General features: G+C 46.0%; 1 protein-coding gene across 1 annotated transcript in view; it reads left to right on the top strand.

Moving 5' to 3' along the window:
• Positions 1-12,998, top strand: part of WNT10A (Wnt family member 10A) — a 44,845-nt gene extending 31,847 nt beyond the window's left edge. The window contains exon 4 of the mRNA XM_033160666.1: positions 12,463-12,998. Coding sequence (XP_033016557.1) covers positions 12,463-12,930 — 468 coding nt within the window. The 3' untranslated portion in view covers positions 12,931-12,998. The remainder of the gene's footprint in view (positions 1-12,462) is intronic.
• The last annotated feature ends 1,926 nt before the right edge of the window (positions 12,999-14,924 follow it).

The following is a 14,924-nucleotide window of genomic DNA, read 5'->3' on the forward strand; positions in this document are numbered from 1 at the left end:
AAACAGGACATGAGGACAAAAACACTCCATTTCTGAAGTTTCCAGCAACTGGTATTCAGAAGCATGTGACCTCTAACACTGGAGGTAGAGCATAGCCTCCATCATGTCTAGAAGCCCTGAATTGGTCTAAAATTTACTAGCTAAAATGTATGCATATCTGACATGCACAAACTGTACAATGACCAGTTCCAGCACTGTATTTTCCTGGTGTAAACTGCCTTGTGAAATGGAGCCTGTAAAGTGGCAGCTGGTGTTGCCACAGTCAGCTCTTTGCAACATGCTTTTAAAATCCTGTCCCATCTCCTTGCACAAAAGTAGCTCATGATTATTGAAGCTGTTGATCTGCTTAATGTTCTGCATGCACATCTCTGAAATTGCTCTGTATTCAGAATATTTGTTGTTCCCTGAGGAACCATCGAGCTGCAGATAGTAGAGATACTATCTGTACATGCATCTTGCAAAGTAGATTCTGGCCCATCAAAACTTACGCTACAATATATTTTAGTTTTTAAGGTGTCAAAGAAGCTTCCCTCCCCCTGCATTAACCCCCATCTTGGAGAAGAGCATTTGTGAGGTTTCGAGAAAAGCTTGATTCAGTCAAGCACATCATTCTGCTGATTTAGGTTTGAATGCTAAAATACTGAACAGTTTGAGTGGGTGGCCACCCATGATCTGAGCTAGGTTCAAGCCTCTTTATTCCCCCACAACTACAGTGGTACCTCGGGTTACATACGCTTCAGGTTACATATTCCGCTAACCCAGAAATAATGTTTCAGGTTAAGAACTTTGCTTCAGGATAAGAACAGAATTTGTGCTCTGGTGGTGCAGGGGCAGCAGGAGGTCCCATTAGCTAAAGTGTTGCTTCAGGTTAAGTACAGTTTCAGGTTAAGAACGGACCTCCAGAACGAATTAAGTACATAACCAGAGGTACCACTGTAATAGTTCTACAGGAAAATCCAGTGAGAGTTACTATTACTAATTCATTACTTGCAACTAGAAAGTGGTTTTATAATAACAAAAGATGGATGAAGAAGTTAATTGCTAAGGGAAGAAAATGGCAATGAACATTTTCAGTGGAAGTAAGCCTAACAAAAATTGTGCAGTCACCTCTAAGTTGTACAGCTGGGGAGGCCAACTTTTTTCTATTGATGGACACATTTGAGGGTCACATTCCCATGCGAGTAATTTGTCAGACAGCAGTAGAGTCAGAAGTGGGTGCAGTTACTCCCTTTCTGTGTTTTTGCCACCCACTTCCTCCCCCCCTTGTCCTTTTCCACCTGTTTTTCCCATTTGCCACTCACACGAAGTTGCAAATTGCTCACCTGCATTGTATAGGTACACCTATCTGATCTGATGCACCCATTTCTAATAACATGCAAACAGAAAAAAGAGGGATGTCTGCATGGACTTGCCCACTCCCTTGAAGAGAATGGGGAAGCCCCTTAGAGGCAGGGTGCTTCCAGGTGATAGGTTTATTGAGCATTCATTCTGATTTGTTTTCAGGGAGGTTAGATGACATTGCATCAAAGCAAGTGTTATCCCACACTTGCTTTGATGCAGTGTCACCTAACCTCCCACACTTTTCAGTGCATTATCCCATCGCTTCCCTTATTTCCAAAAGTCTTATCTTTTGGGAGGTGGGTTTGTTAGCTGACTTTCCAATCAACTATAATTGCACAACCCAATTTGATAGTATATGAATCCTACCTGAATCTCACCTGAAAATGGCAACAGTCTGGAAGTGTTAGGCAAGCATTTGGATGGATTAATTTATGCAGCAAGGTGATTGATCGGAGGACATCTTAAGGCTACTATCATTGCTAGACAAAGTTCTTCAGCAAAAATAGCTTTTGGCTGCACTTGATAAAGAGTGTATTTACCTGTGAACAGAGCTGTGTGTATTCTGTGACCACTCTATGCAAGTGTAGAAGTAGGCATTGGAGACATCTTAATTTCATTTTAACTTCAGTTGTTTAGGTGAAAATTCAAAACCAGCACTTTGAATTGTTCCTGGAAAGCAGCAGGAAGCCAGTGCAGGAGTTCAAGCATTAGTATAATGTGTTCCATATTTTAGAGAGAAAGATTACTTAACAATGCATTTTTTTGTAATTTAAGAGAATAGTGTTCTAATTATAGCTTAGTGCCCCAGACATCCTCAAGGATAGTATATGCAAGTGAAAACTAAGCAGTGCTTAACATTGCAAATTAAATAATATAGGTGCATGACTGCAGACAAAAAAGCTTGTTACCTTAAAATGACTTCTCCCAGCACACTCACTTCCTCTATTACCTCTCCTAAAAAGAAATGTTCCTAAAAATTGCGTCATTGAACTCAGAAGACAATCTGCAGTAATTTGGGATTGTTGCACATCATAACAGCCTTCAGTCTTTTGCTGATCAGCTTATTTTATGATATATGTTTAAATTACCAATTACCTGAAGTGGCCACAATGTATGTATGGTAAATTGAACTCTATTTTGGATTCACCATTGCTAACTATAAAGTCAGCCCCAGTGAACATCAGTACTTGAGATACATCACATTGGGATAGAAGGAAGCTCATGAACTGTGTCATGTTACTTATAAATAATCTCAAAATAAGGTGTACAAAAGAGATGTCCAGTCCTATAGGGTCAACTTCTATTTATATGAGTTCATCAATTACAAGTATTGAAGGCTGGCACATCCAGATCCTGAAAGTGCTCCAGTGCCTGACAAGAATTGTCTACAAGAGGTCATGGGTGGCTTTTCTGTCTCTGCATGACTTTGATGTGAAAAGCCATACATGGTGAAGCTTTGCCTTCTGTGTAAATCGTAAAAAGTGCAGGAGTCCTCTCACACAATAAGCAGCAGGTATGCAGTGAGTTAGGGAGTTGGTCCAATACTGTACAACTGTTTTAAGAATCCTCAGTAAAAGCAGGTGACTGTCCCACTGATATATACCACTGAGAACTACCGGTAACTCACGTATGTGTTAAACAAGACTGCTTCATGCAAGCACTGCCAAGGGCTGCTGCAACAAACAGCTGTACAAGCCTTTGGGAGACAGAGACGCGAGAGGGCCTCAGAGGAGGCAGGGAATGAAGGAAAGAGGGACAGAGGCCAGCATTGCCTGCGGCACCCCAACCATCATTCAAGGCACCCCGGGGTGCCATGACATACTGGTTGAAAATCACTGGCCTGAAGTGTTTTCCTTTCTCTCTGTCATTCCTTTGAGATGGAATGGTAAAATCTGCAGTCCAAATGCCCTTGCTGTGTTGATATGGGAGAAATCTAATCCAGGTTAATGACTGCTAATACAGGTTAAGCCTTCCTCCTGTAAACAAGCCTGCCCTAAGTCTGACCTTTTGGCTCCTTGACAAGGAGGAAGGAGCCCTTGCACGCTTTGCCTAATCCATCAGAGTCAGACCAATCTGCCACTTCTTTGTATCTGTGCATTTAGGAGAACCATTGTTCCACCAAGGTTGGTACAAGAATCAGTACTTTTGAAATCCAGGGAAATCTAGGTTATGTATGGGATACTTGGATGGAACAATATGCCCAGGCTGATAATGGAATCTCCTTAAAAAAATAATAATCAAAAATCTTAGGGGGATACATGACGTATAAGATATTATGATGTAAAAGATACTATTTTTCAGTGAGGAAAGGGGCTGGATCCCCAAGAGTCGATAAATCTGACTGCTAATGGCAGCCAGAAATTTAATTCTAGTGACCAGCAGGGAAAGCCTTGAGTGTGTTTCATCAAAGGATTGCCCATTTTCCAAAACACTGGAAGCAAAACAAGGAGGCGGAAAGTGTCTCTATAAAAAAGAGGTTTTAGAGTGAGTCGCATACTAGGATGCAGTATCAGTGTTAGGAGCTGGTGTTGGGTTTTCTTAATATTGATGTGGTCAGTGGTGCTACTCAGAGGTGTGTGTTTGTAATTATAACCTGCATGGCAGCACATCTGTGAGCTTTTGACAATTCAGCACACCTGAGGTATTTTAACAATTTAACTAATTAGCAGGGGGAGTTTACCTACTGCACCAAATGCAGCAATGTGATAGGGTAATTGTTTATTTGAAAACTGTATTTATCAGTAAGTTGGTCAAGTGGTGTAGTGTGTACTGTTATAGAATACTGAAAGAATGCTGTTGAGTACTGATGAGGAATGGTGGTGGTAAGGGGTGTTTTGCAGCTGTTTGATTATTATTTAAAAATAAAGTAAGCAAAGATATTGCGGGCAAGTTTTTATTCCATCGCCCCAGTCGCTGCGTAAACTCGGTTGGCGAAGAAGGTCCAACAGCTGGGAGGGAGGGATTGCTACAAACAGAATGTCTAGGTGCCCTTTTTATAACAAGAATACAAAGCTGAAAATGAATGAACTAAAACTAAAATACTATGTTCATTTTTCACATGGTCTAGTCCTTCCCCTGCCCACCCCCTAATATTCTTAAGAGGGTCTCTTCTCCAGTCTTTAGAGAGAAGCTGGAAGTGGAGAGGCAGAAAAAGGTCTTCCTTTCCTTCCACTCTGCAGTTCTAATCTTAGGCACAGTACCGTGCCCAGAAACTGCTCACCCTAATGAAATTTTCTGTTGCAAAATGTGCCTAGAACAATGGGAGTTTTGAACACTGGCTACAAATGCACCTTGCCCATTGATCTTCTTTTGAACAGTGGCAGTTAAAAAGAATGCACTTATTTTACTTCTGTGGAGCAGAAAGGCTCACCTTGTTGCTAGAACAGTGTTTGACTGCTATATTCAGCCAAAATGTGTGGCTGTCTTTCATCTCTTAGGACTAACATGAAATTGCTTTGAAGCAGGAGAATGATGGTGTGTGTGTTTGTGTATACATGATATCAATGTGTTTGATAGGCGTGCAATGAGAAGACGGTGGTCACTGCCAGGAGACAGCAGAGTAAGATCCAGGTAGCACAGGAGCCACAAAAGGCCCTGTCAAAGAGGCATATAACCAAGAATGGTGATTGGGCCTGGCAATAACACATGGCAGCTGCACAGTTTGCATCACATCAATACCCAGGTACCCCATGCTGGGTTCTGGGACTGCGCTGCCCACAGTGCCCCAATGTAGTATTCCTACAGTGCATTGAAATGGTGTATCGGACTTAGCCAGTGGGCACTGATCGCAGAGCTTTGCTGCCTACCTCTGCCAGCCTTATGCTATCATTGGCAGGGGCGTCTTGCCCATAGAGACAATTGGTGCAGGGTGCCAAGTTCTGGAGGGTGCCTGGGAAGAGGTGGAGGCTGGACGCGGCACCTCCAGGCATCAGCTCACTGCCCTCAGCCGCTGTCCCAAAGCAGTGCCATGCCCAGAGCCTCCCCCTCTTCCCTGTTGGAGGAGCCACCCTCCAGCCGTTGCCCGCCTGCTGCCGGCAGCGCTGTAAAAAGGTCAGCAACTCTGGAAAATGGGGGGGCGGGGGGCGCGGAGGGTTCTTTGAACCACAGCGCCGGATATGCTTAAGATGGCCCTGATCATTGAGTTACCCTCACTGGAGTTTACTGGCATAGGACATGCTCCACAAGAGAGCATTCTTCAGAAAAGACCTTTCAAACCTGTAGCCTGGCTCTCAAGGTGATAGAAAGGGCTTGTTCTTGTGGTGGGTTTTAGAGGGGAGACCTGGGAGGGAGGAATGGGACATCTCTCAATTGCAAGTTAATTTAATAAAGCGGCAGTTCTCCTTAATATGAACAAACTAGGCATATTTTGAGGAGCCCTAATAGGATTTTTTTTAGAACTGGCCCATGATGACAGGATACTTGTCTCCCCAATTTCTTACCATGTTAAGCAGGGGTAGGCAACCTAAGGCCCGTGGGCTGGATGCGGTCCAATCGCCTTCTCAATCCGGCCCACAGACGGTCCGGAAATCAGTGTGTTTTTACATGAGTAGAATGTGTCCTTTTATTTAAAATGCATTTCTGGGTTATTTGTGGGGCCTGCCTGGTGTTTTTACATGAGCAGAATGTATGCTTTTACAGTATTTAAAATCCATCTCTGGGTTATTTGTGGGGCATAGAAATTTGTTCATCCCCCCCCATATAGTCCGGCCCACCTCATGGTCTGAGGGATGGTGGACCGGCCCACGGCTGAAAAAGGTTGCTGACCCTTGATGTTAAGCATCTTTTTCTTTAAAAAAGCATTTTGATTCCCTCTGCCCTTCTCCCTCCTGGGACTAGTTTTCCACCAGATGCTTTCTTTGTGACCTAAAGGGTAGAATATTGGGAGTGAAGAAACTAAACCTTGGCTCCTACCAGCACTATTCAAGGAGACCCACATTCTGGCTTCTCCTGCAAAGCCTTTCCTGGAACATGCTGGTGGGTGTTCCACCCACTTGCAGTAACTGTCCCTTGCTGACAGAATTGCAGTAGATCCCTTGCCAGAGAAAAGACTCTTCATGGTTTGTTTCTTTAAAAAGAAAAAAAAAAAGGGGGGGGGGAACCCACTACAGCTGCAATCCTATATATACACTTACTTGGAAGTAAGTTTCATTGAACTTGGTGGGATTTTCATCCAAGTAAACATGCAATAGGATTGTACTGTGCAGCTGTTCTTTGAGATTAGGTGTCCTTTGAACAGTTGTACTTTCAAGCTCAGCATAATGGGCTGGAGAGTGAGCGGAGGTGGGGGAGAGGAAGACATGCCCCTGCCTGGTTGCTGTGAATGACCTTTTGTTATTCCCTTTGCATGGTATAGAGCTCTGATTTAGGAAATATGGTTCTGGAGGGCTTCTCTGAGGGGGAGCAGCATTGTCCTCCCGCCGTTTCTTCGGGAAGCCCCTGCCTTGGGCAGGATGGGAACTTTGTTCCCCAGCACCCTTCCCCAGTAGGGGAAGCACACAGGAAATGGTTTCCAAACCACTAGGTGGGTTGCAAGGGGGATAATGGCTCCAGCCTATTAGTGCTCTGTAATTTGGTGCTAATTTCCTTTATTACAGTGTTCCTGCACAGCAGGGGGTGGTGCCTGCTGCTTTCAGCATGTGTGGGGTGTGTGTGGCTGATCTTGCCATCTTACCATCTGTGCAAGCAGTGGGGCTAGCACTTGGTGGAGAGATGGCACTGGCTTGCTCTGCAGGCTGGTATCATGTGCCTGCCCTGGCCCCTTTTGCCCCTCTAAGAGGCACGGAGGAGCTTGCTTGGCAATGTAGTCTGTGCTGCTGCTGTGCTTGGTTAAGGGATGGATCTGTGGCAACTGGCATTGCTGTGGCATTAGGAAAACTCTGACCTAGCAAGGCTAGAGCTGCACCCATGAAGGACATAACTTGCCTTGTTGGATCAGACCAAAAGTCCATCTGGTCCAGTCCTCTTGTCACCAGCCAGGTCACCCTGGGAAGCTTCTAAAAAGGCTCTAGCCTCTCCCTATTCTTTGCTTCCAGCACCCATTAATCAGGGTTATACTGCCCTGGAATATGGAGCGTCTTATTTTTTAAAGCACCGCTGTCTCAGGTTGTTAGATGTAAGTGAAGGTGACCTGCTGCACAGACCCACACCTACCCCCTTCAGACTTAAAGCCATGTGCTATTATGTCCTGCTGCACTCAATGCTGTTTCTGGATATTTGAACCAATTCACAGTAAGCAAGAAGTAAACCAGGCAAATGCCTGGCTATCTGGCCAAAGAGTAGGAGACAATGGGTGTGGGCTCTATGCTAAACTTGTGTGAACAGAAGTCAAGATAGCACAATCCAATATGCCGAAAGTTGTGTCCAATGGAAACAGGGCTTTTGGTACACAATTATATACAGAATAAACAAAGTCCCATTTTCTCCCTCTACACATGCACTTGCCTGACAATTACTATAATATGCATGCAGGACCAGGTGGCATATAGCTAAATGGAGGAGGTCTGCACACTTTGTGACTTGCCATAAAAAGTGTACTATGGGTTCCCAGGAGCCTGATAACACTTGTTTTTGCCCCTACCTGGGACTGCAGGAGCAAGGTGATTGTCAAAACACCTGGTAGATGTACCTCACTGGTACACTGAGTTTGGCTCGGTGGGTAGCAAACTGTTTCATTCATTCATACACACTCTCTCTCACTTACTTACTTACTTCCTTACTTCCTTACTTACAGACATTGGCAGTTTTCCTGATAACATTCTTAATTCGCTTGTGGTAGAATCTACTATGTATTGGAATGCCTCCCAGGTGCACTGATATTAATAGTTTCCTGCTTTTAAACAGAGCAGAAAAGACTGCCGTAAGTCCAAGCCAGTAGCAAGAACAGTGTATAAAGAGCTTTACAGCATTTGTTCTATTTTTCCTTACACATCCCAGCGAGGTATATCATGCTGAGAAATGGTGTGTTGCCAATTGCCCCTCAAATGGGTTACATAGCTGGGCACAGACTTGCAGCTGGGCTTCCCAAGGCCTCCATCTTATCCACTCTTGCCTGTTGTTCCAAGAACAGACACAAGATAGAACAGTCATTGTTGTTTCCTGATGTTGTACTTTGAATAGCCATTTGAGCTAGACAGAAATTCATAAGGTGGAGCTGTGTTCCTGCATGCCATCAAGCAGCAGGGAAAGGCAAAGAGACTATGTGGATCCATTTGTAGGATCTGCCCCAAAGTCTATAGATAAGGTGTAGGTTAGCCAGATGCCAAAGAGGGCAGGGCTTTTGCCCCTTTAATAGTGGTGTCTGGACTAAGTGGCATCAGTTTACTCAGTCAGTCCCAGTTCTCTCCTGCCTTCGCCCACCCATTAGGAAGACGGGATTTCCCAGGCTGGAGGCAGTCACCTCTCCCCTGGTTGGAACATGCCTGCCTGACGGTCGGGGAGGTACAAGCACACTCCACCACTGCTCCAGGCCTCAGTATACACATAACAGGCAGGGGGCCATAATCCTGCTCCCTCCAGATCTTAGAGGGAGGGAACAACATGTGATGGGCGAGCTGCATTCAAGCAGCAAGTAGGCTTCTCTGCTTAGCCACCTATCTAATCTATCCAAACTTGGATAAAGATCATTCCCTCTCTCCATAGCACCTCCCACCAGCTTTGCACATGGGCTTTTCCTTGGGTAGAAGCAACCTCACACAAGTGCACTTCCGCCCAGGAAGCCAGCAAAAGGACATCCTTCACGAGTCTTTTCACCCACGCATCTTGAGCCAGGATGAATCCAGCATTAAGCCATCCCAGGCTGAGGCTTGTTCCATTTATTTAAAATGATCTTATGCAGGGAATCACAGCTTGGGTGCTTCTTTCCAAGTTGCCCATCTTTATGCCTAGAGGAACTCATGAGTGTTGGCTTAGCCCCCTGCCCTTTACACCAAAGCCACTGTTGACCCTCCCTCCCTGTTGCTTTCTTTTCAGGCATTCTCCTCCTAATATACTTGGACCAGGGATGGGATGCCTTTGGCCTGCCACATGTTGCTGAACTACAACTCCCGTCAGCCCAGCATGTGTGAGCAGTGGCCAAGGATGATGGGAGATGTAGTTCAGCAGCACCTGGAGGGCCAAAGGTACCCCACACCTGACCTAGGCCTTCCAAGCATACATGGAAGGTCAAACAGAGAGTTAACTTAATCTTCAGGGCCTCATTACATGCCAATCAAGTGGAAGCTTCTGTTGTACAATACATCTAATTCTCTATTAGCCCCAAGGTCTTCTGCATCCCAGTGCCAAACCAGTCATCTTAGCTGGATCCAAACATAATATGAGATAGATGCTATGGCCGGATCCTCTAGCTCAGAGGCAGGGAATCTCTGGCCCTTCAGATGTTATTGAACTCCTGATAGCCCCAGTCACTATGGCCAATGGTCAAGGATGATGGACGTTGCAATTCAGCAGCAGCAGGAGAACCACAGTTTCCCCCATCCCTTCTTTAGTTGGTGATTCCACTCCCACCCCCCACCCCCCGGTGAATCTCAGCTTTGGGACTTTTTCTCTAGTACCGAGAACACACTTGAACATTCAGTATAGGTACCAAGTAGGTGGGCAAAAGCATGCTCCCTCAAGACCCTGGAGATGGTTGGTCATACATTAAGTAGGCTGCTCTTCCCTGTACTGGAGGGAGATCATTTATGCTGGTTATCCCGATGAGTTTGCAGCAGTCTTTCTTTCTCCCTGTTTTAGCTTTAAGCCTCTTGTGAGAATTTTCAGATATCTCAATGTTCTCCTCCTCTGTATCAATCCTTTCTTCTTTCTCTCTGCATTGCTGCTTAGACCCTTCTTTCTACAGTTTCCAGTCCTTTAATCAGTCCTAAACTTGCACTCTCTGTTCCCTGCATGGATCCCATTTCTCGCCCTTCCACCTGGCAAACAACTCATTTTCTCTGTTTTCACTCTGAAGAGTCTTGATTGACCCTGCTCCTTCCCCTTTTTCTTTTTCTTTCCTCCCTAATGTGTCTCGTTTTGATCTTCAGATGATAAACTTGGGCAGGGCCCACTTTAATAACAATAATCATTTCATTCCAGAGTCCCAGATGGAGCTTCAGATCAAGTAAAACTCAGAATAAACACAGTTGCAATAGCTAGGGCTTGGGAAACCAAATCAGGATGTTGAAAGTTACATTTCTTCTCGCAGAACCAGAAATTTGGAATCCAAAACAAAACTCAAATGTCTCTTCTGTGGCCTTTGTCTATGCAGTTGCTCAATACTTGGAAGTACTGTAGTATACACACACACCTTTCCATTTGAGAGGGAGGGGTGATTACACATTGTGCTGTTCATATTTGCAGCTTAAATTTTTTAAAATTGCATTTTAGCTTCAGTTTTTTCCTGCAGAAATCACGAAAGGCAGCTTTTACACTTCTTGCTTTTATAGTTACAGAAGAATCTTAGTGCCCTGTGTACTTCACAGCAAGACTCTAAAATAAAGGAGGGGGAGAGAAGTACCTTTTAAAAAAGCCAGCTTTTTTCTCTTTCTTTTTAAATGAAAAGGTCCTGTGATACGAATGTTGTCTAAATCTGAGTTACTGATGCATAATTTTAGAGCATCAGATTCATCTTTCATTCTCACTCTGCAAACAGCCCTACCCTCTTGCAGCCGTGTAATCCCTGACCGCACGTCGCTGCATGTAACCAGGTACAACAGCTGCACCCATACAGGGTTGAACAAACTATCCTCATCCCACCTCTTAATGAACACCATAGCAACTGGGAACAGTTTGGATCTATTTATATGGAATCCTGGGAAGGGCAAATGCCGCTCGCACCTACATCCCACATGCGGAAGGACCTCAGCTCCCTCCGTTATAGGTGACAATGATTAATCACATTATTGAAATTCAGATGTACCAGGCTGAGTTCAAGCTGTTACAGCCCTTAACAACTTGGGACTAATTTTCCTAAACCTTTCCTTCTACGTGCCTACTGGATCACTTTGATCTGTGTTAACTTGCACTTTTTACAAGTGCCGTAGAATGTTAATTCTGCACTTTGATGTGGTGGCTGTGTCAGTGTGACTCTGGAACTCTCTTCCTATTGACGTTAGGCAGGTGTCTCTACTATACTGCCGAAGGGCTTATCCACACTTACATTTTGCCCTGCTCTTTCCAGGCAGAGGCACTCTGTCCGAGCAGTTTTTTCTTTTTGTTTTGCCCAGAGCTTTCCCCATGAAACCCCACTGTTTAAAGTTGAACCAGTGCAAACATCAATTCGGGTTTTCCACAGATTGATGTTTGCTCCAATTGAGCTTTAAAGAGCAGGTTTTCACAGGGAAAGCTCCAGAGGGGACAGGGGAAAGGGCACTTGGAGCTTTAAATCACAGTGTGCCTGGAAAGAGTAAAGGTTAAGGGATTAAGGGAAGTGTGGATATGAATGTTTTGGCAAGCCCATCCAGACACATGATTTAGGGCTAATCCACACTTCCTCTTGTTCTGCTGCTTTCCACTAGGGAAAACTGCTCTTTAGCGCTCAGTCGGAGCAAATGGAAATTTGGGTTTCCCCCAGATTGCCATTTGTTCCATTCTATTGCTAAAGAGCGTGTTTTTCCTTGGAAAGGAGTGGGTCAAGTGGAAAACTGCTGGGACCTGTGTTTTCTAGGGACGGTACAAGCGGAAGTGTGGACGAGCCCGCAGTTACATTTGTGTTAAACAGTTATTGATGCTAACACTGTATGTAATGATGCTTTTGTTTATATATGTTTTTAGTTAGTTTGCATGTTAGCCATGTTTTATATACAATTTTAGTGCTGTTCTTTCAACCTGGAAAGTTGGGCTGCTGCTGTATTCAAGATTTGTGCTATCCGGCTTCGTGAAAGTAGCAGTTTGAGCTCTGGTGGCTCTCTTTGGCCCTGCAAGATGAAGCAAGCCATTGGAGAACCCTTTGTGTGGCCACTTGTTTCAACTGGGCAAAACTGCATAGAGAGCCCTTTGCCCCAGCAGCATGCACTGGTTCCAAGAGATGGCAAAGCCAAGCTGCCCATTGGGAACAAGGTGTGCTAGAGGGGAATACGAAACTGCGGTGCAAGGCAAAGCCTTAGCTGAATTCTGCTAACCACTGTCTGCTTGTGCCCCTGGCAGGTGGTGATGGAGAACATGCGGAGGAAATGCAAGTGCCACGGCACCTCGGGGAGCTGCCAACTGAAGACGTGCTGGCAGGTGACCCCTGAGTTCCGTCTTGTAGGCTCCCTGCTCAAGGAGCGCTTCTATGGGGCCATGCTGATCCGGCCCCACAACAGGAACACAGGGCAGATGGAGCTGAGCCATGCCCGCCAGAGGCGCCGGGCCGGCATCAGCGACCTGATCTACTTTGAGAAGTCACCGGACTTCTGCGAGCGGGAGCCGGCACTGGACTCCATGGGGACGCAAGGGCGCTTATGCAACAAGACCAGCCCGGGCATGGACAACTGCGAGAGCCTGTGCTGTGGGCGGGGACACAACATCCTGCGGCAGACGCGCAGCGAGCGATGCAACTGCAAGTTCCATTGGTGCTGCTTCGTGGCCTGCGAGGAGTGCCGGCTCACGGAGTGGGTCAGCGTCTGCAAATGAAGACAGTGGCCCCTGCTGGACGCTCCAGAGACTCTGTGGTTTCTACTGGGTACAGTGGAGCCCTGCAAGAAGCAGGAGGCACGGCTTGGGCAGCCTGGCACGTTTGTGTTTCACATCATCTCCCTGGCACTTCCTCTCCTCCTTTCTGACTTGTGCATGAGCACTCAAGGGGTTCGGTTGTACATGGGCGTTAGTCGTGAGCCTGGCACCTCTGAAGCACAAAGAGCTGCACACCAGTGGGCTTAGCTGGAATCCCTGACATTAACTCCAGCTGCTTCTGGCCACTGGCATCTCCAGCTGTGGTTCGAAGGCCCAGGAGACACCTACCTAGGTTCCTTCTGCAGAACCTCACTCAGTCCTCCCCCCATGATGTATCTTACAAATCCCACACTGGGATCATTCAGGTGGCAGGCAGCCCTTACAGAACAAAATACCTGTTTTTTCTTTTTTAAATCCTGGGTTGAAATCATAGAATTGTAGAGTTGGAAGGAACCATGAGGGTCATCTAGTCTTACGCCCTGCAATGCAGGAATCTTTCACCCAACATGGGGCTCAAACCCACGACACTAAGACTAAGAGCTTTGTGCTCTACCAACTGAGCTATACCAGCTGCCACATTTCACGTTGGACCAATTCAAGACCTGTTTTGGTTGTCGTTAGTATCGTTGTTATTCAGGAGACACAGAGAGAGAGAAATTAAAAATGCTGAGTTTGTTTAAAATAAATGTTCCTAACAAGAGATTGAAGGGTGGGGGCACAGAGACCTCTGACTCCAGTGTCCATTACAGGCACTGCAGGCATGTAGTATGATGGTAACTGTGGTTGGTAAATTATTTTATTATTGTGAGAATAAAAGTGAATCGGAGATGGTGTGTGTCTGAGGGTGTAATGATGGAAACATGAGATTTGTTGTTGGGTGAAGCCTAGGGGATGTCTACTTTGCATGGCATCTCACAATAGCTCACACGTGCGTGCTTTGGTTAATGCCAAATCTGCAAAATGGAACTGCAGGAAAGAGAGCACATGGGGCCCCCTGGAAAGAAACATGCCAGTCTCTCCATCCAAAGCTCAGCAGTTGAGCTCCATGGCACTCATTCTGATGGGTGATCCATCAGGCAGCCTTCACACTGGGAATGTTGTATTTATGGTCTCAACATGCATGGACTGCTGAGCTTATTTTTGTGGGGCATTTGCCATGATACTTGCAAATTCTGAGGACTGCTGCCACAGCCGGAAAATGTTTGCTGGATCAAGGCTGCAGTGCTGTCTCTAATCCTGTCCAAGAACCTGCTGTACTTAGGAAAGGGGAGCAGGGGTGACACTGGGGGGGGGGACCTCAACATTTCCTAATCTGGAAAAGCACAAGAGGAGCAGAATGATCATTTAGTAACGGGAGGGAAAGGCTTCCCATGCATCAATGGGGCAGTAGCAAGGCTCTGGAAGAGTCCCAAGTTACATCTTTCCAAGACAGAAATGATTTGAGACTGGGTGCTCTTGCTTGCTGGCTACGAATGCCCAACGACCCTTTTAGGTGGGCAGCCTGGGGTCCCAATGTACAGGCAGAATGTGCAAAGGATTCGGGGTCTGTGCTTGTGTGGTGGCGATTCTGGTGAGAAGCAAGCTGTTGCATCCTAAACAGCCCTTGTTGCCCGCTTTGCCCTGCATGGGCTGGGTAACGATGAGTCACCCTATTGGTATCTGGTGCTGTCTGATAAATCCCCACCCTGCCTATAATGTTGGCCCTGAGGCTCTGCAAAAGGAACACCAGACGGGAAGGGAAGGGAAGAGTGGGCAGGGTGCACCAGCCTCGCCAGGGAGGAGCTCCCTGCAACCTTGTTTCATAAGGCTCCAAAGCGCTACAGGTTGGTTGGTGGTGGGTGGTATCTTGGTTTCACATTCTGGAGCTGTCAGCTTTTATTTATTTATTTATTCATTTAATTTGCACTCAGCCAAAGGTTGTGGGAGGAACCTCAGCACCTGGAAGGCCTTTCTGT

The sequence above is a fragment of the Lacerta agilis genome, chromosome 1 (genome assembly GCF_009819535.1).
Source record: "Lacerta agilis isolate rLacAgi1 chromosome 1, rLacAgi1.pri, whole genome shotgun sequence".
NCBI classification, from domain to species: Eukaryota; Metazoa; Chordata; class Lepidosauria; order Squamata; family Lacertidae; genus Lacerta; species Lacerta agilis.